Source organism: Arachis ipaensis, chromosome B9, assembly GCF_059453495.1.
Source record: "Arachis ipaensis isolate K30076 ecotype BB chromosome B9, ASM5945349v1, whole genome shotgun sequence".
In the NCBI taxonomy this organism is placed as follows: Eukaryota; Viridiplantae; Streptophyta; class Magnoliopsida; order Fabales; family Fabaceae; genus Arachis; species Arachis ipaensis.
The window spans coordinates 145,397,412-145,421,248 of record NC_142444.1 but is presented as its reverse complement, the minus strand read 5'-3'; the positions used below and the strand labels follow the sequence as shown (position 1 = coordinate 145,421,248).

At 39.2% G+C, this 23,837-nt stretch overlaps 1 protein-coding gene, 1 non-coding gene and 2 pseudogenes across 2 annotated transcripts; 3 read left to right on the top strand and 1 right to left on the bottom strand.

Moving 5' to 3' along the window:
* Positions 1-574: 574 nt before the first annotated feature.
* Positions 575-7,498, bottom strand: LOC148546674 (uncharacterized). Its single transcript, XM_088500137.1, has 2 exons — positions 6,373-7,498; positions 575-718 (listed from the first exon to the last, which is right to left on the bottom strand). The coding sequence occupies exons 1-2, from the start codon at positions 7,496-7,498 to the stop codon at positions 693-695; spliced, it is 1,152 nt and encodes a 383-aa protein (XP_088356263.1). The 3' UTR covers positions 575-692.
* Positions 7,499-12,424: 4,926 nt separating this feature from the next.
* Positions 12,425-14,865, top strand: LOC148546673 (uncharacterized; annotated as a pseudogene).
* A 5,919-nt stretch (positions 14,866-20,784) lies between these two features.
* LOC148546672 (small nucleolar RNA R71) lies at positions 20,785-20,888 on the top strand. Its single transcript, XR_015901784.1, has one exon. It is a non-coding gene; the product is annotated as a small nucleolar RNA R71 (small nucleolar RNA).
* Positions 20,889-21,316: 428 nt separating this feature from the next.
* On the top strand, positions 21,317-23,837 carry LOC148546671 (uncharacterized; annotated as a pseudogene).

Below are 23,837 nucleotides of genomic sequence, written 5' to 3'. Positions count from 1 at the left end.
ATCAATGCACATGGATATTTGATTTTTTTGATTTCACATAAGTAGGTACCCAAATTCCCAATATTTTGTCAATGACATACTATACACTTTCATCAACCCAAGTTCCCATAGTTCCCCACACTTAATTGATACACAATCTCTATCTTAAGCTAACCAAAGATTCAATTTGGGGTATTTAATTGTTTTTCCGCTTAAGGCTAGTGATGTAACACCCTACCACACAAAGCTTTACGCTTAAGTCGTAAAACAAAGGTGATGTGGTATTACGACCTCTAAAATAAAATAAGTACATATAATAGCAGAAGAGTTATAATATGCTAGGAGCCTTGAAGGATAGGGAAAATAAAAATCGCGAGATAAAAGCGCAACGCTCAAGGAACGAGTTAACTTGCATGCTAAGAAAACTGTAACTGTCAAACATAAGATAACAGAAGTAGGAATAGAGTACCAAAGATACAAAATATCAAGCTCCTAACTCAGCCTGCGAAGTCAAGACTGGCCGGAGAATATTTACACATATATATACATACATATCCAAAACCCAAAAGTACATATACACAATCCTACCTCTCCATAAACCTCTAAGAGGATCAAAAAGAATAAGTCATGCGGAGAGAAAACTAAGTACATATATATACATCATAGCATAACAAAATATCCCAGTAACCACTCCGCTTCAAGAGTCCAGACGCCTAACGAGATGCCTCTCGACCTGCATCTGAAAATTAACAACATAGTATGGAATGAGAACCGGAGGTTCTCAGTATAGTAAAGGTGCCACACACATAATATATAAGGTCCTGGGAATGCCAGAGGCAATCCTAGAACGCCGACACTCAGATTGTAGAGCTTAAAGTATTAAACAGAAGCCATAAAAGGTGGTTTCCTAGAAATATTTAATCCTAACTTAACTTAACCTTAAATCTAAGTCCTATACTGCCATTCCTCCATACCTCCAATTCCATCATGCATTTTCACAGACAAATAAACAGATAAGGGCAAACACAAGAAAGTTACAACTACTGCAGGTAACAAATACACATTTAGCATGGCAAATACAGATAGGCACACCCAATTAGAGCACAAGCAAGTAATTCAAGTAATATGCATATGATGCATGCCTGTCCTATGGCTGATGAGGCTCATCTGTCGGTTATCCAGCCAACCCGACAAGTCTGAATTGTCCTTAGACTGTCCCCCGACGTGCATCCCCAAGAGTCTATGCATAGATTTTTTCTCAAATAATCAATATTGCTCAATGGGGGTAACATTCCCGGGAATTTATATAGTGCCCGGTCACACTTACGTCGTAGGGTCAACAGAGTATCGAGTTTTCAACCTGGTACACGTGGTGGCAAGCCACGGCACTTAATCCAGGGAATCTCGTATCTCAGATTATTCAAATTCATAAGCCATATAAATAATTCAATTATAATTCATCAACATCCACATCATTCCCAATTGCATCTCATTCATCATCATACATTAAACATATTCAATCCTTATCCTTCATTTTATCACCTCCCATTCCATCCATCAATAGTTTCAATTCAAAACATAATTCATTCTTTTCTAAGAATCAAACTTCAAACTTAAAACATACTCACTTTCTTAATAACTCAAAATCAAACCATATAACATTTAAATCTAAATCTCTTTTAGATAATCATCTAAACAAAATCTCTAATTTTTTTATAAAATTTCGGCAGCATCTCCTCTAAAACTCGGACTTTGCCACCCTTTTCGGGTCCAAACCTGCTTTCTTTTCAATTCAACATACCCTTCCTCATCATCATAACAATCACCACAATAAATCTACTTCAAATCAACAATTAAACTCATACAATATTCAAATCCAACAACCAAAATTCAACTAAGGATCATAGTTCACAAATCCTAGGCTTTTAACACAAAATACCTCATTATCACAACAACCTCCACAATAGTTATACCTCAAATCAATAATTCACCAAATCATTAGTTAATCAACAATAACATTCAACCATAATTCTCTCCAAATTAACATAACAACATTCACCATCCAAAATTAAAAACTAATTATCCAATAAACTTCAACCAAATATATTCATCGATAAATTACTAAACATTAAACATACACCTGCATTCCAACTTATCCAATGGTCATCTAGCCTAAGTTTTCACAGAACATTATATATTAAATGCAAGAAACCTAAACCATACCTTAGCCGATTTCCACGTAACGACCAAAGCTATTTATTCAAAACCAAAACAGCCCCTCAAAACTCAACTAATCCGCTTCCTCCAAGTTCCAGTATTCACAATTTCAAGCTCCAATTATTTATTTTCAACCTAATACACATTCATAATACATATATACCCAATTTAATACTCAAAGCTCAAATTTAATGAAATTAAAATAGAATTATCGTATCCTCACCTTACCCAAGCTTCACATAAGCAAGAGTGAACGTTTCTCTCAAGCTAATTGGATCCTAAAACATCAGAAATCAAAGAAATTCAATATTCCCACTTAAAATTCGAAAATTGGGGGAAATGAGAGGCTGAAGTGGAATATCAAGTTACCTATGAAATTATTCCGGTAGAAACGTAGAGCTCGACGCGGTGAACGCGTGGCCGCAAACGGTGCGGCGATTGGAGCTCGGATCGAAAAGTTACGGTAATTTGAATTTACCGTAAAGCGTTGGAACGTTTTCTCGTTCTCCCATTCCCTTTGCTCGCTGGAACGTGTGTATGGAGAGAAAGAGGAAATGTTTGGTTTCATTTAATGTCCTTTTGGGCTGGTTTGGGCCCACGGGCCCGGTTCGGCCTGTTCGGTCCAATCTTGGACCGATTTTTTTGAAATTGGTGTCAAAATTCTCATTTCGATGAGCTCTATCCTAATTTAATATAATATTCACATTTTTAATCCTCCTTATTAAAAAATAATTTATTAACTAATTATCTACTAATTTAACCGGGGTTTACATTCTACCCACCTAATAAAGAATTTTGCCCTCAAAATTCAAATATAGTTACCTGAAAAGAGATGTGGATAGTCCTTTCGCATATCTGCTTCGAGTTCCCAGGTATGTTCCTCGATACCAGCTCGTCTCCAAGCTACTTTTACCAATGATACTTCCCTTCCTCGTAATCGTTTAACACTGGTGTCATCAATCCTCACCGGAATTACTGGGAGTGTTAGATCTTCTCTCACTTGGATTGGTTCTGGTTCTAGAACATGACTTGCGTCAGGATTATACTTCCGAAGCTGTGACACATGGAACACATCGTGCAAATTCGAAAGGTATGGCGGTAAGGCAATTCTATAAGCCACTGGTCCAATTCTTTTCAGAATCTCAAACGGTCCAATATAACGGGGATTCAGTTTCTTGGTCTTAATAGCTCTTCCCACTCCAGTGGTTGGTGTAACTTTCAAAAAGACATGTTCTCCTTCTTCGAACTCCAAAGGCTTTCGCCTCTGGTCAGCATAGCTCTTTTGGCGGCTTTGGGCTATAAGCATTCGACTACGAATCTTCTTTATCTGCTCAGTCGTTTCGGCTATCATCTCAGGCCCTAATAAACTCCTTTCTCCAGTTTCATACCAACACAATGGAGATTGACATTTCCTGCCATACAGAGCCTCATATGGAGCCATTCCGATGCTCGCATGATAGCTATTATTATAAGCAAACTCTACTAATGGCATATACCGGTCCCAGCTCGCCGGTTGGTCCAAAACACAAGCTCTTAGCATATCTTCCAAGGTCTGAATAGTTCTTTCTGACTGACCATCTGTCTGAGGGTGATACGCAGTACTCAAGCTTAATTGAGTCCCAAATGCACGCTGAAAAGCTCCCCAGAACCTTGATGTGAAACGAGGATCTCTGTCAGATATGATAGTAGAAGGCACACCATGCAACCTGACAATCTCTTTGATATACATTCGAGCCAATTCCTCCATTGTGCAACTTATTCGGATAGGAAGAAAGTGAGCTGATTTTGTCAGTCGATCCACAACCACCCAAATAGCGTCACAACCAGATCGGGTTCTAGGCAAACCTATCACAAAATCCATTGCGATACTCTCCCATTTCCATTGTGGAATCTCCAAAGGCTGAAGGGTCCCTGATGGTCTCTGATGCTCAATCTTAACCTTCTGACACGTTAAACATTTAGATACATGCAATGCCACATCATTCTTCATACCTGGCCACCAGAACATCGCTTTCAGATCCTGATACATTTTAGTGCTCCCTGGGTGAATTGAAAACCCGCTCTTGTGAGCTTCCTTCAAGATACTTTGTCGTAGGTCTCCAACATCAGGCACAATAATCCGGTTCTTGAACCTCCATAAACCATCCTGACCTTTTGACACTCTCCACTGTTTCTCCTGTTCGACTGCTGGTAATACCTTACGTAACGCTTCACTATCTTGATGAGCCTTTAGAAGTTCTGATTTAAAATCACTAGAAATTTGCAACTGACTCAAACACAGGATTCCAGATTCTTCTCTAACTCCCAAATTCAAACCTTGAAATGCCTTTAGTAACTCTTCCTCCCGTAGCATCATCCAAGCTGCATATAAAGACTTCCGACTCAAAGCGTCCGCCACAACGTTCGCTTTTCCTGGATGATAATTCAATTCAAAATCATAATCTTTCAGAAGCTCCATCCACCTCCTCTGACGCATATTCAACTCTTTCTGCTCAAAAAGATACTTCAAACTCTTATGGTCTGAGAAAACATGAAACTTAACGCCATAGAGGTAGTGCCTCCAAATCTTTAAAGCAAACACAACAGCAGCAAGTTCTAAATCATGTGTCGGGTAGTTCATCTCATGCGGCCTTAACTGCCGTGAGGCGTATGCTACAACATTCTGGTGCTGCATCAAAACACACCCCAACCCTTTCAGAGATGCATCACAATACACTTCAAATGATTCACTTGGTTCAGGTAATACCAATACAGGTGCAGTAGTCAACCTGTGCTTCAATGTTTGGAAACTTTCTTCACATTCCGGAGTCCAGATAAAAGGTGTATCCTTCCTAGTCAACTTAGTTAAAGGTAAGGCGAGCTGTGAAAATCCCTTAATGAATCTGCGATAATACCCTGCCAAACCTAAGAAACTCCTGATCTCTGTCACTGAAGTTGGTCGCTCCCAATTCATCACTGCTTCCACCTTAGCAGGATCCACAGCTACCCCCTGCTTACTCACCACGTGGCCGAGAAACTTCACTTCACTCTTCCAGAACTCACATTTAGATAACTTAGCATATAACTTCCTATCTCTTAGAATTTGCAGCACAGTTCGCAAATGATCAGCATGTTCCTCTTCAGTCTTAGAATAAACAAGAATGTCATCAATGAAGACAATAACAAACTTGTCCAGATACGGTCGAAAAATCCTGTTCATATAATCCATAAATACTGCCGGGGCATTAGTTAACCCGAAAGACATCACTGTATACTCATAATGACCATAACGGGTTCTGAAAGCAGTTTTCGGAATATCCTCGTCTCTAACCCTTATCTGATGATATCCGGATCGCAGGTCAATCTTAGAAAACACACTGGCACCCTGTAGCTGATCCATTAGATCATCGATTCTAGGCAACGGATATTTATTCTTCACAGTGATCTTATTCAATTGCCGATAATCGACACACAGCCGCATACTCCCATCCTTCTTCTTTACCAGTAACACTGGCGCTCCCCACGGAGAAACACTTGGTCGGATAAAATGCTTACCCAACAGATCTTCCAGCTGAGCTTTCAGTTCAGCCATTTCTAAAGGCGACATCCTATAAGGAGTAATTGAAATTGGACCGGATCCAGGTACCAACTCAATTGCAAATTCAACCTCTCGGTTAGGTGGGAATTCATTAATATCATCCGGAAACACATTTGGAAATTCACATACAACCGGAATTTGCTCTAAACTCTGATCATCACCTGATACTCCCGCAGTTAATAACATAATACCCTGACATTCGGTTCCAGAACAGTTTACTATCATAGAGTTCAAATAGTAACTATTCACCACAACCGGTGCTTCTGACCCTTCTGGCATAAACTGTACTGACTTCTCAGAACAATCAAGCAAAACATGATTCTTGGATAACCAATCCAATCCCAAAATGAGATCAAGACCAGTCATAGGCAAACAAATCAAATCATGCACAAATTCACGCTGTTGTACTCGAAAGGGAACTTGTGGACATTCTATCCTAGTCACCATAGCTTCATGAGTAGCATTATATACTTTCAAATCATAACCTAGAACCACCATTCTCAATCCTAATTCATGGGCCTTTTCAAATGCAATAAATGAATGACTTGCTCCTGAATCAAATAAAGCATTTAAGATTTTACCAGCCATTTCACAATTACCTCTAATCAGTGTCTCAGATCCCTCAGCACCAATGGTAGAAGTGGTGTATACTCTCCCCGGCTGCTGCACCCTACCAGTCTCATACTTCTTCTTCTCAGGGCAATTACTGGCTATATGCCCGGGCTGTCCACAGGAATAGCACACTCCAAGTCCTAGTCTGCACGGAACTCCAGGATGATACTTTCCGCACTTCTGACAATTCAGATCTTGCTGTGGCTGCTTCCCAAACCTTTTTCCTTGACTAGCATTGGTATTCGGCCTTCTGTAATTACCTTGACCCTGAGTCTGCTGTGAAACAAAACCTCCACGTTTGAAATTCCTACCTCTCGGAGCAAAGTTCCTCCCTGAAGGCCTCTGAAAAGGCATCCTCAAACTCCCTTTCTCTGCTGCCGCCTTCCTCACACAATCCTCAGCCACCCTACTCTTATTCACCAATTCAGAAAATACCCTGATCTCCATTGGGGCAACGAAGCTCAGAATATCGCTCCGAAGACCTCCCTCATATTTAATACACTTCCATTCAGCAAAATCTTCAGGCGCACCTTGACAGATACGAGAAAAGCGACATAACTCCTCAAATTTGCTGGTATACTCAGCAACAGTCATTTGTCCCTGCTTTAACTGCATTAATTCAAGTTCCTTGGCATTTCTAGCTGAATTAGGAAAGTATTTCTTATAGAACTCTGTCCGAAAAACCTCCCAAGGAATCGCAGCACCATCAGGCTGCAGGATACGTCGTGTTCCCTGCCACCAATACTGAGCTTCACCTTGCAACTGATAAGTCCCAAATTCAACCCATTGCTCTTCAGGAACCTGTTGTGCTTGTAACGCCCTTTCCATAGCCTGAATCCAATTATCTGCATCAGTTGGATTTGAGGTTCCCCTAAAAGTCGGAGGGCGAACTTTCAGAAATGTAGCAAGTGTCATAGGACCGTCTCCATCATTATTGTTCCCATGATTACCCTGATTTATCTGATTACCCAGTGCCTCAGCTGTTGCCTGCATAGCTGCAGCCATATTTCCCAAGGCAGCCATAAAGTCTACTGGATCAGTCCCTGTGGGTACAGGAGTAACGGTGCCTGTCCTACCTCTACCTCGCCCGCGACCGCGTCTGCGAGTCGACATCTGGTCCCTATACACACCGAACAAGTGATATTAAGTTGATCAGTCTCAATATCGCAGGTCTAATGCTTTAAGTTCCAAATGCATGCTCACAAACGTTTATGCCATATATATCAATCAGATATCCTAATAGCACATAAACACATATACAGAGAATGCACAGAAGCACAATCAGTCCGTCTTTCAGGCTCTATAGGAACGAACTGCTCTGATACCATTAATGTAACACCCTACCACACAAAGCTTTACGCTTAAGTCGTAAAACAAAGGTGATGTGGTATTACGACCTCTAAAATAAAATAAGTACATATAATAGCAGAAGAGTTATAATATGCTAGGAGCCTTGAAGGATAGGGAAAATAAAAATCGCGAGATAAAAGCGCAACGCTCAAGGAACGAGTTAACTTGCATGCTAAGAAAACTGTAACTGTCAAACATAAGATAACAGAAGTAGGAATAGAGTACCAAAGATACAAAATATCAAGCTCCTAACTCAGCCTGCGAAGTCAAGACTGGCCGGAGAATATTTACACATATATATACATACATATCCAAAACCCAAAAGTACATATACACAATCCTGCCTCTCCATAAACCTCTAAGAGGATCAAAAAGAATAAGTCATGCGGAGAGAAAACTAAGTACATATATATACATCATAGCATAACAAAATATCCCAGTAACCACTCCGCTTCAAGAGTCCAGACGCCTAACGAGATGCCTCTCGACCTGCATCTGAAAATTAACAACATAGTATGGAATGAGAACCGGAGGTTCTCAGTATAGTAAAGGTGCCACACACATAATATATAAGGTCCTGGGAATGCCAGAGGCAATCCTAGAACGCCGACACTCAGATTGTAGAGCTTAAAGTATTAAACAGAAGCCATAAAAGGTGGTTTCCTAGAAATATTTAATCCTAACTTAACTTAACCTTAAATCTAAGTCCTATACTGCCATTCCTCCATACCTCCAATTCCATCATGCATTTTCACAGACAAATAAACAGATAAGGGCAAACACAAGAAAGTTACAACTACTGCAGGTAACAAATACACATTTAGCATGGCAAATACAGATAGGCACACCCAATTAGAGCACAAGCAAGTAATTCAAGTAATATGCATATGATGCATGCCTGTCCTATGGCTGATGAGGCTCATCTGTCGGTTATCCAGCCAACCCGACAAGTCTGAATTGTCCTTAGACTGTCCCCCGACGTGCATCCCCAAGAGTCTATGCATAGATTTTTTCTCAAATAATCAATATTGCTCAATGGGGGTAACATTCCCGGGAATTTATATAGTGCCCGGTCACACTTACGTCGTAGGGTCAACAGAGTATCGAGTTTTCAACCTGGTACACGTGGTGGCAAGCCACGGCACTTAATCCAGGGAATCTCGTATCTCAGATTATTCAAATTCATAAGCCATATAAATAATTCAATTATAATTCATCAACATCCACATCATTCCCAATTGCATCTCATTCATCATCATACATTAAACATATTCAATCCTTATCCTTCATTTTATCACCTCCCATTCCATCCATCAATAGTTTCAATTCAAAACATAATTCATTCTTTTCTAAGAATCAAACTTCAAACTTAAAACATACTCACTTTCTTAATAACTCAAAATCAAACCATATAACATTTAAATCTAAATCTCTTTTAGATAATCATCTAAACAAAATCTCTAATTTTTTTATAAAATTTCGGCAGCATCTCCTCTAAAACTCGGACTTTGCCACCCTTTTCGGGTCCAAACCTGCTTTCTTTTCAATTCAACATACCCTTCCTCATCATCATAACAATCACCACAATAAATCTACTTCAAATCAACAATTAAACTCATACAATATTCAAATCCAACAACCAAAATTCAACTAAGGATCATAGTTCACAAATCCTAGGCTTTTAACACAAAATACCTCATTATCACAACAACCTCCACAATAGTTATACCTCAAATCAATAATTCACCAAATCATTAGTTAATCAACAATAACATTCAACCATAATTCTCTCCAAATTAACATAACAACATTCACCATCCAAAATTAAAAACTAATTATCCAATAAACTTCAACCAAATATATTCATCGATAAATTACTAAACATTAAACATACACCTGCATTCCAACTTATCCAATGGTCATCTAGCCTAAGTTTTCACAGAACATTATATATTAAATGCAAGAAACCTAAACCATACCTTAGCCGATTTCCACGTAACGACCAAAGCTATTTATTCAAAACCAAAACAGCCCCTCAAAACTCAACTAATCCGCTTCCTCCAAGTTCCAGTATTCACAATTTCAAGCTCCAATTATTTATTTTCAACCTAATACACATTCATAATACATATATACCCAATTTAATACTCAAAGCTCAAATTTAATGAAATTAAAATAGAATTATCGTATCCTCACCTTACCCAAGCTTCACATAAGCAAGAGTGAACGTTTCTCTCAAGCTAATTGGATCCTAAAACATCAGAAATCAAAGAAATTCAATATTCCCACTTAAAATTCGAAAATTGGGGGAAATGAGAGGCTGAAGTGGAATATCAAGTTACCTATGAAATTATTCCGGTAGAAACGTAGAGCTCGACGCGGTGAACGCGTGGCCGCAAACGGTGCGGCGATTGGAGCTCGGATCGAAAAGTTACGGTAATTTGAATTTACCGTAAAGCGTTGGAACGTTTTCTCGTTCTCCCATTCCCTTTGCTCGCTGGAACGTGTGTATGGAGAGAAAGAGGAAATGTTTGGTTTCATTTAATGTCCTTTTGGGCTGGTTTGGGCCCACGGGCCCGGTTCGGGCCCGGTTCGGCCTGTTCGGTCCAATCTTGGACCGATTTTTTTGAAATTGGTGTCAAAATTCTCATTTCGATGAGCTCTATCCTAATTTAATATAATATTCACATTTTTAATCCTCCTTATTAAAAAATAATTTATTAACTAATTATCTACTAATTTAACCGGGGTTTACAAGTGATGTGGTAAAATATAGAACAAATGGGGATTAAAAGGCTCAAGGTGGCGAACAAAGGTAATTGGAGGGGTAGGCTATTTGGGATAAGTGAGCTAGTAATCAAATAATGGCCTCAGTCATATGCATACATGTAAATACACTAAACATTGGACATATAGAATGGAACAAAGCAAGGACTGAAATCATAGGAAAGAAAAACACACAAGAATAAAATATTATGGTTAAATATTGTAACCATATAATTAAGCTCAAATTCTCACAAGTTGTGTGTTCTATGCTATAATTTATGTTTCAAATTACAATCCTCAAACAAGTTTAACACAAATTTTTAATTTAAATTAGTGAAATACTATAAAATAGAGTCTTGAAAAGAAATTTATTACTTTAACCAAGCAAAACATACATGCAAATAAACATGCAAATGCAACAACTAACAAGGAAAATAAATTATTGGAGTTGAAAAGAAGGTAACTAACCCATGGAAGTCGGTATCGACCTCCCCACACTTAAAGATTGCACCGTCCTCGGTGCATGCTAAGATGTGCAAGTGGACGGGTTGCTCCAACTGACGCTTGTAGATAGAGGCGCCTTAGCTGGAGGTCTCTTGGTTCCTCTCCGTGTCGGTGTCTTGTCAGTGGCCTTCTCTTTTCCTTTCTTGGTACCCATGCCTACGGAAGAAGAAAAAGGAAGAGTGTGAAATATAGATAACTAAGACCGGAAGGGAGGAAATTCCAAGTGATAAGGAATGCCAAAGGAAAGATGATAGCCCAACTACATGGTAGCTACAACATGTAGGGAAGACATCAATAAAGATCAAAAGGGCAATTCAAAATAATTAGATGTAAGAGGGTAAAAACATGCAAATAACAGGCATGAGAAGCATAGCTCAAGCATCAAGTAATAAATGTGCCAAATTAAAGAGCATGTGTAATGATGACAATTGTGAATGATAATTTCAAACACATGTGGAGTACAAGTGTTGTGAAAAAGAGGCATGCAAGTGAAAGAGTAAAATAAAATAAGATTCAAAATGCCATAAAAGCTTTTTCACAAACACCGGGTGTGCAAGTTAAAATAGGGATGAAAATAATGTAATCCAAATGTATATGAGAACCAAATTAATATGTCCAGGGGCGCAGGTAGGTATAAACAAAGGGGGGCAATGGCCCCCCCCCCCAAAATTTTAGCTTTTATTCAAAAAAAAAAAAAAATCTGATCCCCCTTTTTTTATTTCTCAGCCCCCCTCTTTTTGTTCTATCTTTTCCAACCCCCCTCCCCCTCTCACTTTTAATTTCTACAAAACCCAGCCCATTGACCCATTCCCTATCCCTTTTTCTATTTCCCAATCCTTATTCCTTTTTTATTTCCCAACGTATAATCACTAATCAGTTCCCCAATCCCCTTTTTTTATTTTTCAACATACAACTGAACCGGTCTCTTCCTCTCCCTCTCTTCCCACCTTGGCTTTCAAAAAATTTAGGTAACAACTTTTCCTATTCTTCTTCTTCTTTATCTCTTTAATCTTCTTATCTTTTACAATTTTACCTTTTTAATTCTTATTTTTTTTTTGCAGATTAAAAAAAAGAGAGTAGTTTAACAAGTGATTTTTCACTCCTCTTTCTCAAAAAAGGTTCTATTTTTATTCTTTTTTATATATTTAGTTATTTACTTAATTAGTTAATTTATTATTATTTGTTAATTAAGTTTATGTTATTATATGTTAGTTTGTATATTTAGTTTTTTTATTAGTTAACTATTTAATTACAATTTTATATTATTTATACTAGGATGTTAGTATTATTGTTCTGAAATTTTAATATTTTATTTTAAATTGAAATATAATTTTTATATTTTATAAAGATTTAGACTGTAATTTATACTTTTGGCTAAATATATTTTAAATTATAGGAACTTATTTGGCCATTTGAATTATGAGTAAGTTCAAAACCATTGATACATTTTTTAAAAGAAAAGATCAAGAGAATGAAGATGCTTCTACTATTACTACTCCAATACTTGAGGGGTCATCAAATTTCATTACTTCAAGTTCTTCATGAATAGCTCAAAGCGTCCACGACTTCTTCCAAATCAACTGGATGTTTTTCGTTTGGAAAGAGATCCTGGAATGCGACCAATGATTTGGAAGTTTCCTCCAAATAAAAGAGATGAAATCCGTCGGGCTTATATTAAAGTTGGGCCAAATCAGCCAATTCTTGATAATTATCCATTTTCTGGTGATAAAAGTCATCGTCGCTTTCAAGCTTCATGGTTTAAATTGTTCCCATCTTGGTTAGAATATTCTATAGAAGATGATGCTATATATTGTTTTCCGTGCTTTCTTTTTGCTAAGGAACCTTCAATCAATACGGGTTCAAATGCTTTTATTGAGAATGGTTTCAGGAATTGGAAGAAAGTAAATAGTGGAAAAGAATGTGCTCTTTTGAATCATATTGGCAAAGGTCCTAACTCATTCCATCATAAGGCGCTGAAATCATGTGATGATTTGATGAAACAATCACAACATATTGACAGACTTCTTCATAAGCAAACATCAGAAGAGATTGAAAAGAATCGAATTCGACTAGGAGCATCTATAGATTGCATTAGATGGTTGACATTTCAAGGTTGTGCATACAGAGGACATGATGAAAGCCAAAGTTCAAGCAACAGAGGTAACTTTTTGGAAATGTTAAAATTTTTGGGATCTTACAATGAAAGAGTGAAACAGAATGTTTTGGAAAATGCTCCAAAAAATGCTAAGTATACTTCAAATGATGTCCAAAAAGAAATTCTACATATTCTTGCTACTAAGGTGAGAAATTCAATTAGAGAAGAGATTGGAGATGCCAAATTTTGTATTATTGTTGATGAAGCTAGAGATGAATCTAAAAAGGAGCAAATGGCCATTGTTTTGAGATTTGTTACTCTAGATGGTTTTGTTAAAGAGAGATTTTTTGATCTTGTGCATGTCACTGATACTTGTGCAATAACTTTAAAGAAAGAATTGATTTCTGTCCTTTCTCATTATAATCTCCAAGTTGAAAATATTAGGGGTCAAGGGTATGATGGTGCTAGCAACATGCGGAGTGAGTGGAATGGTTTGCAAGCTTTGTTTCTTAAAGATTCTCCACAAGCATACTATGTGCATTGTTTTGCTCATAGGTTACAATTAGCATTGGTGGCAGCTTCAAGAGAGGTACTTCAAATTCATGAATTTTTTACTCAATTAAACTCTATTGTCACTATTGTTAGTGCTTCTTCAAAAAGACATGATCAATTACAAGAAGCTCAAGCAATTGAAAATGCAAACTTGGTTGCTCAAAATGAATTAGAAACAGGCAAAGGTGCGAATCAAATAAGCACTTTACAAAGAGTTGGGGATACTCGATGGAGCTCTCACTTTAATTCTATTTGCAGTTTGGTAAAAATGTTTACTGCTACCAATATTGTTCTCAATAATATCATTGAAGACGGGACAACTTATGCACAAAGAGGTGAGGCTTATGGTGTTAGTAAAATATTATTGTCATTTGAATTTGTTTTCACTTTGCACTTGATGAAAGAGATTATGGGAATCACTAATGTTCTTTGCCAAGCACTGCAACAACAATCTCAAGATATTCTTAATGCAATGCATATTGTTTCTACATCAAAGTTACTTCTTCAACAATTAAGAGATGGTGGATGGTGCAATTTTCTTGCAAATGTTAAAGATTTTTGTGAAAAACATGAAATTGAAGTCCCTAATATGAGTGCACAATATATTTTTGGAAGAGGTCGATCTCGTCAACCAAGTGTGACAGTTGAGCATCATTATCGAATAGATGTATTCTTGGCAACAATTGACTCTCAAATACAAGAGTTGAATAGTAGATTTAATGAGCAAACAATAGAGCTTTTGACTTTGAGTTGTGCTTTGGATCCTAAGGACAATTTCAAATCATTCAATATTGAAGAAATCAGCAAGTTAGTAGAGAAGTTTTATCCCCTTGACTTTCCTTCTAATGAGCTAAATATTTTGAAATCTCAGTTGCAACATTATCAGCATGATATACCAAATCATTTGAAAGGCATTGGTACACTTTCTGAATTGTGCAACAAGTTGCAAGAAACGGGAAAATCAAGAACTTATCACATGGTTGATAGATTAATACGTCTTGTTTTGACTCTACCAGTGTCTACAGCAACAACAGAAAGAGCTTTTTCAGCAATGAAAATTGTTAAGACAAGACTCCGAAGTAAGATGGCTGATGAATTTCTTGCAGACAATTTGGTCATCTATATAGAAAAAGAATTAGCAGCTATTTTTGACACAAATTCAATTATAGATGATTTTGAAAATAGAAAAAAACGTCGAATAGCCTTTTCATGATACAAAATTGTAAGTAGTAATTTTTATATATTATTGTCTTATTTTGATTGAGATTATATATTTATTTATTTTTTAATTTTATCAATAGAAATAGTAATATAAAATATAACACCACCCCCCTAAATAGTTAGCCTAGCTCCGCCCCTGAATATGTCAATTGTCAAATCACTCCATATAATATCCACAAGCTCAAGTATAATAAGGTACTATCCAAATAAAGCTCCAACACCAACAAAAAAAATGTATGAAGAAAAAGAAAAGTATGAAAAAGAAACCATAAATAACTAAGCATGAAAGAAAAAATTTTAGAAGAAAGAAAAATAATTAAATGCAATAATTGAAAGAAGAATGAAGGAAGAAAGGAGAAAGGAGGGAGAGAGAAGGAGAAAGGAGAGAAGAAAATGAGAGAAATTAAAAATGGGACGCGACGCGCGCGCAGGGCACGCATGCGCGTGAAAACTGCATTAACCATGTGATGCGTACGCATCGCCCACGCTTACGCATGGGTGGTCTGAAAGCGAAATGACGCGCACGCGTTAAGGACACGTACGCGTGGGTGATTTTGTGCCTCTAGCACATTTCCATCACATGGGCAGCACAACTCTTTGTTCAGGTGCTCTTTACGCCGATTTTCATCCCCACACGTACGCGTCACCGATGCTTACGCATGGGTTGAATTTTCTGCAGGGGACGCATACGCGTGAGGTATGCGTACGCGTGGGGTGGCTTTGTGCTTCACGCACCCCTCCCGCGCGTCTCTTGGGCAACTCTCTGTCTAATTGCGCAGACACATAAGACGCGTGCGCGTCGTTGATGCTTGCGCGTCGACCCCCTTTTTTTTATGCAGTATGTAGAATGCAAAATGCAGATGCTGATGCAGACATTATGAATGAACATTAAGAAAAATAGAATAAAATAAAACTAAGAATAAAAAAAACAAAATAAAACTAAGATTGAAAAAGAACTATCATACCATGGTGGGTTGTCTCCCACCTAGCACTTTGCTTTTACGTCCTTAAGTTGGACGGTCTTCAGGCTCATTCTGCTTCTGTTGGTGGGTCTTCCAAGAGAAAAACCTCTAGTTCTTTGTGATCCTTCATCTTTTCTCCATGATAAAGCTTTAGGCGATGTCCATTGACCTTAATAAATTTGGAGCTAGAAGGATGACGTAGGTGAAAAACTCCGTATGGCTCTGCCTTCTCTACTCTATAGGGACATTCCCATCTTAATCTCAGTTTGCCTGGCATGAGCCTCAATCTGGAGTTATAAAGAAGAACTAACTCCCCTGGTCTGAATTCTCTCCTTTTTATGTGCTTGTCATGGACAACCTTCATCTTCTCTTTGTATCGCCTGGAGTTGTCATATGCTTCTAGGCGAAGATTCTCTAATTCTGCTAGTTGCAGCTTTCTTTCAGCACCAGCTTCTTCAAAATTCATGTTGCACTCCCTCACAGCCCAGAAAGCCTTGTGTTCCACCTCTACTAGAAGGTGGCAAGCCTTTCCATATACTAAGCGGAAGGGACTCATCCCAATGGGTGTCTTGTACGCTGTTCTATATGCCCAGAGTACATCTTGTAGCTTGGCACTCCAGTCCTTCCTATGAGGCTTTACTATCTTCTCCAAAATGCGTTTAATTTCTCTGATAGACACTTCTGCTTGCCTACTGGTCTGGGGATGATAAGTTGTTGCTACTTTGTGAACTATCCCATGCTTCTTTAGCAATCCTGTTAGTCTCCTGTTACAAAAGTGAGTGCCTTGATCGCTCACGATTTCTCGTGGTGATCCAAAGTGACAGATAATATGGTTTCTAACAAAGGAAACGACAGTGTTAGCATCATCAGTACGGTTAGGAATTGCTTCCACCCATTTAGAAACATAATCTATAACTAATAGTATATAAAGGTAATCATTAGAGTTTGGAAATGGACCCATGAAGTCAATGCCCCAAACATAAAAAATTTCACAGAAAAGCATAATCTGTTGAGGCATCTCATTCCTCTTGGATATATTACCAAACCTTTGGCATGAGGAATAAGATTTACAAAATTTAGCAGCATCTTTAAAAAGAGTAGGCCACTAGAATCCACAGTCTAAAATTTTCCTAGCTGTTCTTTGAGGGCCAAAATGTCCACCACTCTCAAAAGAGTGGCAGTCCTCTAAAATGGACTGGAATTCTGATTGAGGCACACACTTTCTAATTACCTGGTCAGCGCCACACCTCCATAAATATGGGTCATCCCATATATAATATTTAGACTCGTTTTTCAGTTTGTCCCTCTGATGTTTAGTAAAATTGGGAGGGAAAGTATGGCTAACTAGATAATTAGCTACAGGTGCATACCAAGGAACTACTTCAGATACTGCATGCAAGCTATCAAATGGAAAAGCATCATTTATAGGAGTGGAGTCATCCTTAATGTGCTCAAGGCGACTCAAGTGGTCTGCCACTAAATTCTGGTTACCACTCCTATCCTTAATTTCTAAATCAAATTTTTTGCAGCAGCAGTATCCAACGTATCAACCTTGGTTTGGACTCTTTTTTAGCTAATAAATATTTTAGAGCTGCATGGTCTGAGTATACTACCACCTTAGTACCAAGTAAATAGGCTCGGAATTTATCCAGAGCAAAAATAATAGCAAGAAGCTCTTTTTCAGTAGTAGTGTAATTAGACTGAGCAGCATCTAAGGTCTTAGATGCATAAGCAATTACGAAAGGATCCTTACCTTCGCGCTGAGACAACGCCGCTCCTACTGCATGGTAGGAGGCATCACACATAATTTCAAATTGCTGGCTCCAGTCTGGTCCTCTCACAATCGGAGCTTGAGTCAGGGCGATCTTTAGCTTATCAAATGCTTGTATGCAATCCTCACTGAACTCGAACTCAATATCTTTCTGTAGCAGTCTAGATAAAGGTAATGCGGTCTTACTAAAGTCCTTAATGAATCTCCTGTAGAAACCTACATGGCCAAGGAACGAACGGACTTTCCACATGGAGGAGGGGTAAGGTAAACTAGAAATGACATCTACCTTTGCTGGATCTACTGAAATACCAGTTTTGGAGACAACATGTCCTAGAACAATCCCTTGTTTTACCATAAAATGACATTTTTCAAAATTCAATACAAGGTTTGAACTAACACACCTGTCTAATACTCTAGCTAAACTATCCAAGCAGAGGTCAAATGAATCACCATACACGCTAAAATCATCCATAAATACTTTCATACAGTTTTCAATAAGATCTGAGAAGATACTCATCATGCATCTTTAGAAAGTAGCAGGTGCATTACATAAGCCAAAAGGCATTCTTTTATATGCATACGTTCCAAAGGGACATGTAAAAGTAGTCTTCTCCTGATCTTCAGGAGCTACATGAATTTGAAAGTAACCTGTATAACCATCTAAAAAGCAATAATAAGATTTACCTGACAGGCGATCAAGCATCTGATCAATAAATGGCAAGGGATAATGACCCTTGCGAGTAGCTTGGTTGAGACGTCTATAGTCAATACAAACCCTCCATGAATTCTACACTCTAGTTGTTAGGAGCTCTCCATGCTCATTCTTTATTGTTGTGACTCCAGACTTCTTGGGCACCACTTGTACTGGACTGACCCATTCACTGTCTGAGATGGGGTAAATGATATCTGCTTCAAGTAGCCTGATTACTTCTTTCTTGACAACTTCTAAGATGGTGGGATTCAATCTTCTTTGGGGTTGACGGACAGGCTTTGATTCCTCTTCTAAATATATTATGTGCTCACAGACTTGAGGGCTGATGCCTACTATATCTGCCAAGCTCCACCCAATTGCTTTCTTGTGCTTTCTCAGCACACTGAGCAGTTGCTCTTCCTGTTAGGAAGTGAGTTCCCTTACAACGATAACTGGGAACTTCTAATTATCCTCAAGGTAAGCATACTTGAGGTGTAGAGGAAGGGGCTTCAATTCTAATTTCTGCTCATGGCTAGGCTCTGGATCATCCGGGGATAGTGATAATGGCAAAGTGTCCTCATTGTGTTCAGAGAGTGTCCCCACAATTGGACCTTGCTCCATGTGCTTCTCTTCTACTTCTTCTTGGTGAACTTCAGCTATAGTTTCATCAATGATGTTACACTGGAAGATAGAATGATCTTCCAAAGGGTACTTCATAGCTTCATTTAAACTGAAACTCACTGTTCTGCCATCTATCTCAAAGGAGTAAGTTCTTGAGAATGCATCCAGCTTGAACTTCGAGGTCTTCAGGAATGGTCTTCTAAGTAGGATTGATGATGGTCTTCCTGAGTCATTAGGGGGTATTTCCAGAATATAGAAGTCAATAGAAAATGTGAGCCCCTTAATACTCACTAATACATGTTCAGCGATTCCAACTACTGTAATAATACTTTTATCTGCTAACACAAAACGAGCTGCCGACCTTTTTAAGGGAGGGAGCCTTAAAGTATCATATATAGATAATGACATTATACTAACACACGCTCCTAAGTCACACATGCAATTAGAAAATATTACACCTCCAATGGTACAGTTAACCATGCATGTGGACCTGGATCACATTTTTTTGGTATACCTCCCATTAAAGCAGATATAGAACTACCTAAAGGAATAGTTTCTAATTCATTAATTTTCTCTTTATGTATGCATAAATCTTTCAGAAACTTTGCATATTTAGGTACTTGTTAAATAACATAAAAAAGGGGAACAGTTACCTCAACCTTTTTGAAAATTTCTACCATTTTGGGATCAAGTTCCATATGCTTTCTGGACTTCCTTGCAAGGTGTGGAAATGGGATAGGAATGGCGCCACTTGCAACTTCTGCATCCTTTGGTGCTTCATTCCTTTGCTGAACTACTTCTTCTTCAACCTTGTCTTGTACTTCCTCTTCTTCTTCAGCATCTTCCACTTCTACCATATCCTCAGCTGGGGTGTGTACCTGTGGGCTTGGCTCCTCTTGGTTCCTCTCTTGCAGTGTGGTTCCGGACCTTAAAGTGATGGCATTGATGCTATCCTTGGGGTTAGGTAAGGGTTGAGAAGGAATTCCACTGGAGCTTAAAGGTTGGTTAGTGAAAGTAGGTAATGAATCTATCCGGGCGGCGAGAGCTTGTAAAGTGGCATTCAGACCGTTTAGAGTAGAGTTCAGTGTAGTCTGCATGTCTTGTTGTCCTTGTGCGAGAGAACGAAGCATCTCGTCATTTGATGAGGAAGTGGGATAAGTGATCTGAGGGACCTGTTATTGGTTGTGCTGGGGTCCTTGTGATGGCCTTAGGTGAGGAGTTCTGTAAGGTTGGTTCTGATTCTGCTGTCTGTTGTTGTTATTCTACCTCTGGTTTTCACTGTTGTCTCTGCCTCCTTTGTTATAGTTGTCCCTCCAGCCATGGTTGGAATTATCCCTCTAACCTTGGTTGGAGTTGTCTTGCCATCCTTGGTTATAGTTCCCACCTTGGTTGTAGTTGCCGCCTTGCTGATTGTATCCTTGATTCGGGCGGTCATAGAAGTTATCAGTAGCTGCCACAGTATTGTCTTCTTGTTGGAGCTGCGGACATTTATCAGTATAATGACTATAATCAGCACATATGCCGCATACTCTTTGGGGGACTAACTGTTGGCTTTGCTGTGGTGGGGAAGGCTGAGATTGTTGTTGTTGATTCAACTATAATTGCTTCAGTAGGTTGGTCATTTCACATATACTCTGTGTAAGAGCAGAAGTCTCAACGCTAGAGAAAATTTTTGCAACAACTTTTGAGTGGCTGTTTCTGTGCCTGTGATTCCTGGTGGACTCAGCTAAGTCGCTGATCAGTTGCCATGCTTCATCTGCGATCTTGTACTTCTTCAGAGAACCATTACTAGCACCATCTAATGTAGTTTTATCCCGAGGCTTCATGCCTTGAGTGAAATAGCTGATCAACACTAGCCTGTCAATCATGTGATGGGGGCATGCGTCTAGAAGGTTCTTAAAATGTTCTCAGTACTCATAGAGAGTTTCTAATTCACCTTGAACAATGCATGAGATCTCTTTTCTCAATCTATCTGTAACCTCAGCTGGAAAGTATTTTTCCAGAAATTCTCTCCTGAGCATATCCCAATTGGTAATAGTCGCTTCAGGTTGGGAGTAGTACCACTCCCTCGCCTTTTCCTCAAGAGAAAACGGGAAGGCAGTTAATAGAATAGAAGTTTCATTTGTACCCTGACGCCTAACAGTAGAACAGGCTGTCTGAAAATTCCTGAGGTGCTTGATGGGCTCCTGAGTAGGTAAGCCATGAAACTTGGGCATCAAGTTGATTAGTGCAGTCTTCAGTTCAAAATCTGTAGCCAGAGTTGGATGATGCACTTGATACGGCTGCATTGTAAAATCTGGGGCTCCAGCTTCCTGGAGAGTAATTCTCCTAGGTGCCGCCATTCTATCTGCACGTGAATCAACTGAATCAGTAGTAAAGGAGCTTGTTTCGCTCTCGGATGGTGGTTCATATTCGCCCTCAAATGAGACTGGTGAATCGATAACAATCACTTCACCACCCACAGAGGCTAACCGACGTCGAGCTCGCCTAATACGTGAAATAGTTCTTTCAATTTCAGGATCAAATGCGGCTAAGATCGGATCAGGCAGTGAACGCGTCATTCAATGAGAGAAACATATAGCTCATGGTAATAAAAATAAAATATGCAAATAAAAATAAAATGTGTATACTAATTAATAATTTAGCACACTATTGCAACTCCCTGGCAACGGCGCCAAAAATTGGTGCGTGGCAGAAATTAGGCCAATTAAGAGATTGTAATATAAGAATAGCGTTGCGAGTATAGCTCTTAACCAGCTAAAATCCGCCTCATCAATTTAGAAAGGTTCTCACAAAGTTAGAATAAAAATACTGGGAGTATGAATCCCAGGTCGTCTCCCAATGAGTTGCTAGAAAGGGTGCTAATTTATTAATCAGGAATTTTTTCGAGAGATTTTGAGATTTGAATGACAAAAAATAAATAATTGTAATCAAAACAAAATTATATATCCGAATTAAAAAGCCTTGACTGGGGGAATGATTAATCGGAAGTTCTATCCTTGTTGGGATCTCTTAAGTGTAGTATCAAAAAGATTGTTGTTTTCACTTAGTTAATCCTTACTAAATAAAGGAAAGTCAAGTGATTGAGCTAACTCTTATTTGCAAATCCTAGTCCTCTCCCTTGGGAAGGTCTAGCGTTAGTAAATACAGAACTAGCCAACAACTTCCAGTTTAATCATCACTTAAGCCTTCCAACTCAAGTGTCTCCTTTTAATCAACCCCCTCAAGTAAGGAATCTACTCCATTGACATGAATATAACACTCAGAGAAATATAAGAAGAAGACATGATAATTTAAATAAAATAGGGATTCAAAATTATAAAAGTAAAAGTAATCTTTTGCATTAACAATCCATGAAAATAATCCAATTACCACTCTAAACAAGAATTAAGAATATGGAATAAATAAAAGAGCAAGTAAGGAAACAAACTAGAATAGTATCTTCAACGGAGGTGATGACTCTTCAATACCTAAAGCAAAAGCATAAAACTAATAAACTATGAATGTAAAGAAAACCTAGAAGGAGAGTAATCCTCTCTAGATTCAGATCTAAAAACCTAAAACTATCCTAATGAGAATGTGTGTTGAGTCTCTGCATGTTCCCTGACTTTAATCTGTGTTTCTGGGCCGAAAATTGGGTCAAAATGCAGCCCAAAATCGCCCCCAGCATTTTCTGTTATTTCTGCAGATCGCGCAAGTCACGCGTACGCATCAGTCACGCGTGCGCATCATTTGGTAAATTTCCTTGTCACGCGTATGCGTCGTCCACGCGTGTGTGTCTTTTGTGCAGACTCCAATCCGCGCGTACGCGTTAGGCACGTGCACGCGTCGCTGATAATTTCTTCATATCGCGCGCACGCGTGAGCCATGCGTGCGCGTCGATGCTCGTTGGTCATCTTCTTAGTTTCTTGTGTTCCTTCCATTTTTGCAAGCTTCCTCTCCATTTTCTAAGCCATTCCTGCCCTATAAAGCCTGAAACACTTAACATACGGATCACGGCATTGAATGGTATAAAGGAGAATTAAAATACACAAATTAAAGGTCTCTAGGAAGCAAGTTTTCAACCATAGAACATAACTAGGAAGGAATTGTAAAATCATGCAATTAGTATGAATAAGTGGGTAAAGACTTGATGAAACACTCAATTGAACACCAGATAAACCATAAAATAGTGGTTTATCAATGACGCGGACGGTCGACGTGGAGGTAGACGACGAGGGGGTAGAGGCAGACGGAGAGGGCGTGCGGCGGATCACGATCACGGTGATGGTGGTGACGACGACGACGGCAGCGATCAGCACGGACTTGTCGGTGGTGACGCTGGAGGGCATGCTGGAGTTGGGGGTGTTAGTCTCCATCATGGCGATCATGGTGGAGAGTGGTACCGCTCCGGTATGGGTGATGGGGCTGAGCATGGGGATGGTGGACTTGGTTCAGGGCCCCTAGGCGATTACTTCGTCGGTGTGCCTATCCATGATCAGACACTTCAGGAGAGTACCCCATGGGTTAGCCCGGGGACGATGTTTTCAGACTTCCTGACCGGTGATGGTCTTGATGCGGACTTTGGCGGATCACATTTTCTTGATGAGATTACTGCTATCATGCAGGAGGATGATGCGGCCCGTCGGCGTGGTCAGACGTCGGGGACATAGCCACCTTTAGATGTTGATCTGAATGAGCCTCCTACCGTGCCTGCTCCTGACCATTTTGCATTGGGTGGTACCCCTCCTTCTGCCTATACTGCTGGGTCACATTCAGTTGTCGGGCCGTCCGGGGCACCCGTCCAGCCTAGGCCAGTGGCGCAGTCTGCCCCGGATGAGGATGAGAATGAGATCGAGGATAAGGAGCCGCTTATTCGGAGAGGCCATAGGACATGGGTACCCTGTCGTTGCTTCACCGGTTCGCATCTATTCAGATGA

Coding starts and splice junctions, on each gene's coding strand:
- LOC148546674 (XM_088500137.1), bottom strand. CDS start 7,498: ATGTCGACTCGCAGACGCGGTCGCGGGCGAGGTAGAGGTAGGACAGGC. Junction 719..6,372: donor ATCTGAGACACTGATTAGAG/GTAATTGTGAAA, acceptor GTTAATTTTCAG/ATGCAGGTCGAGAGGCATCT.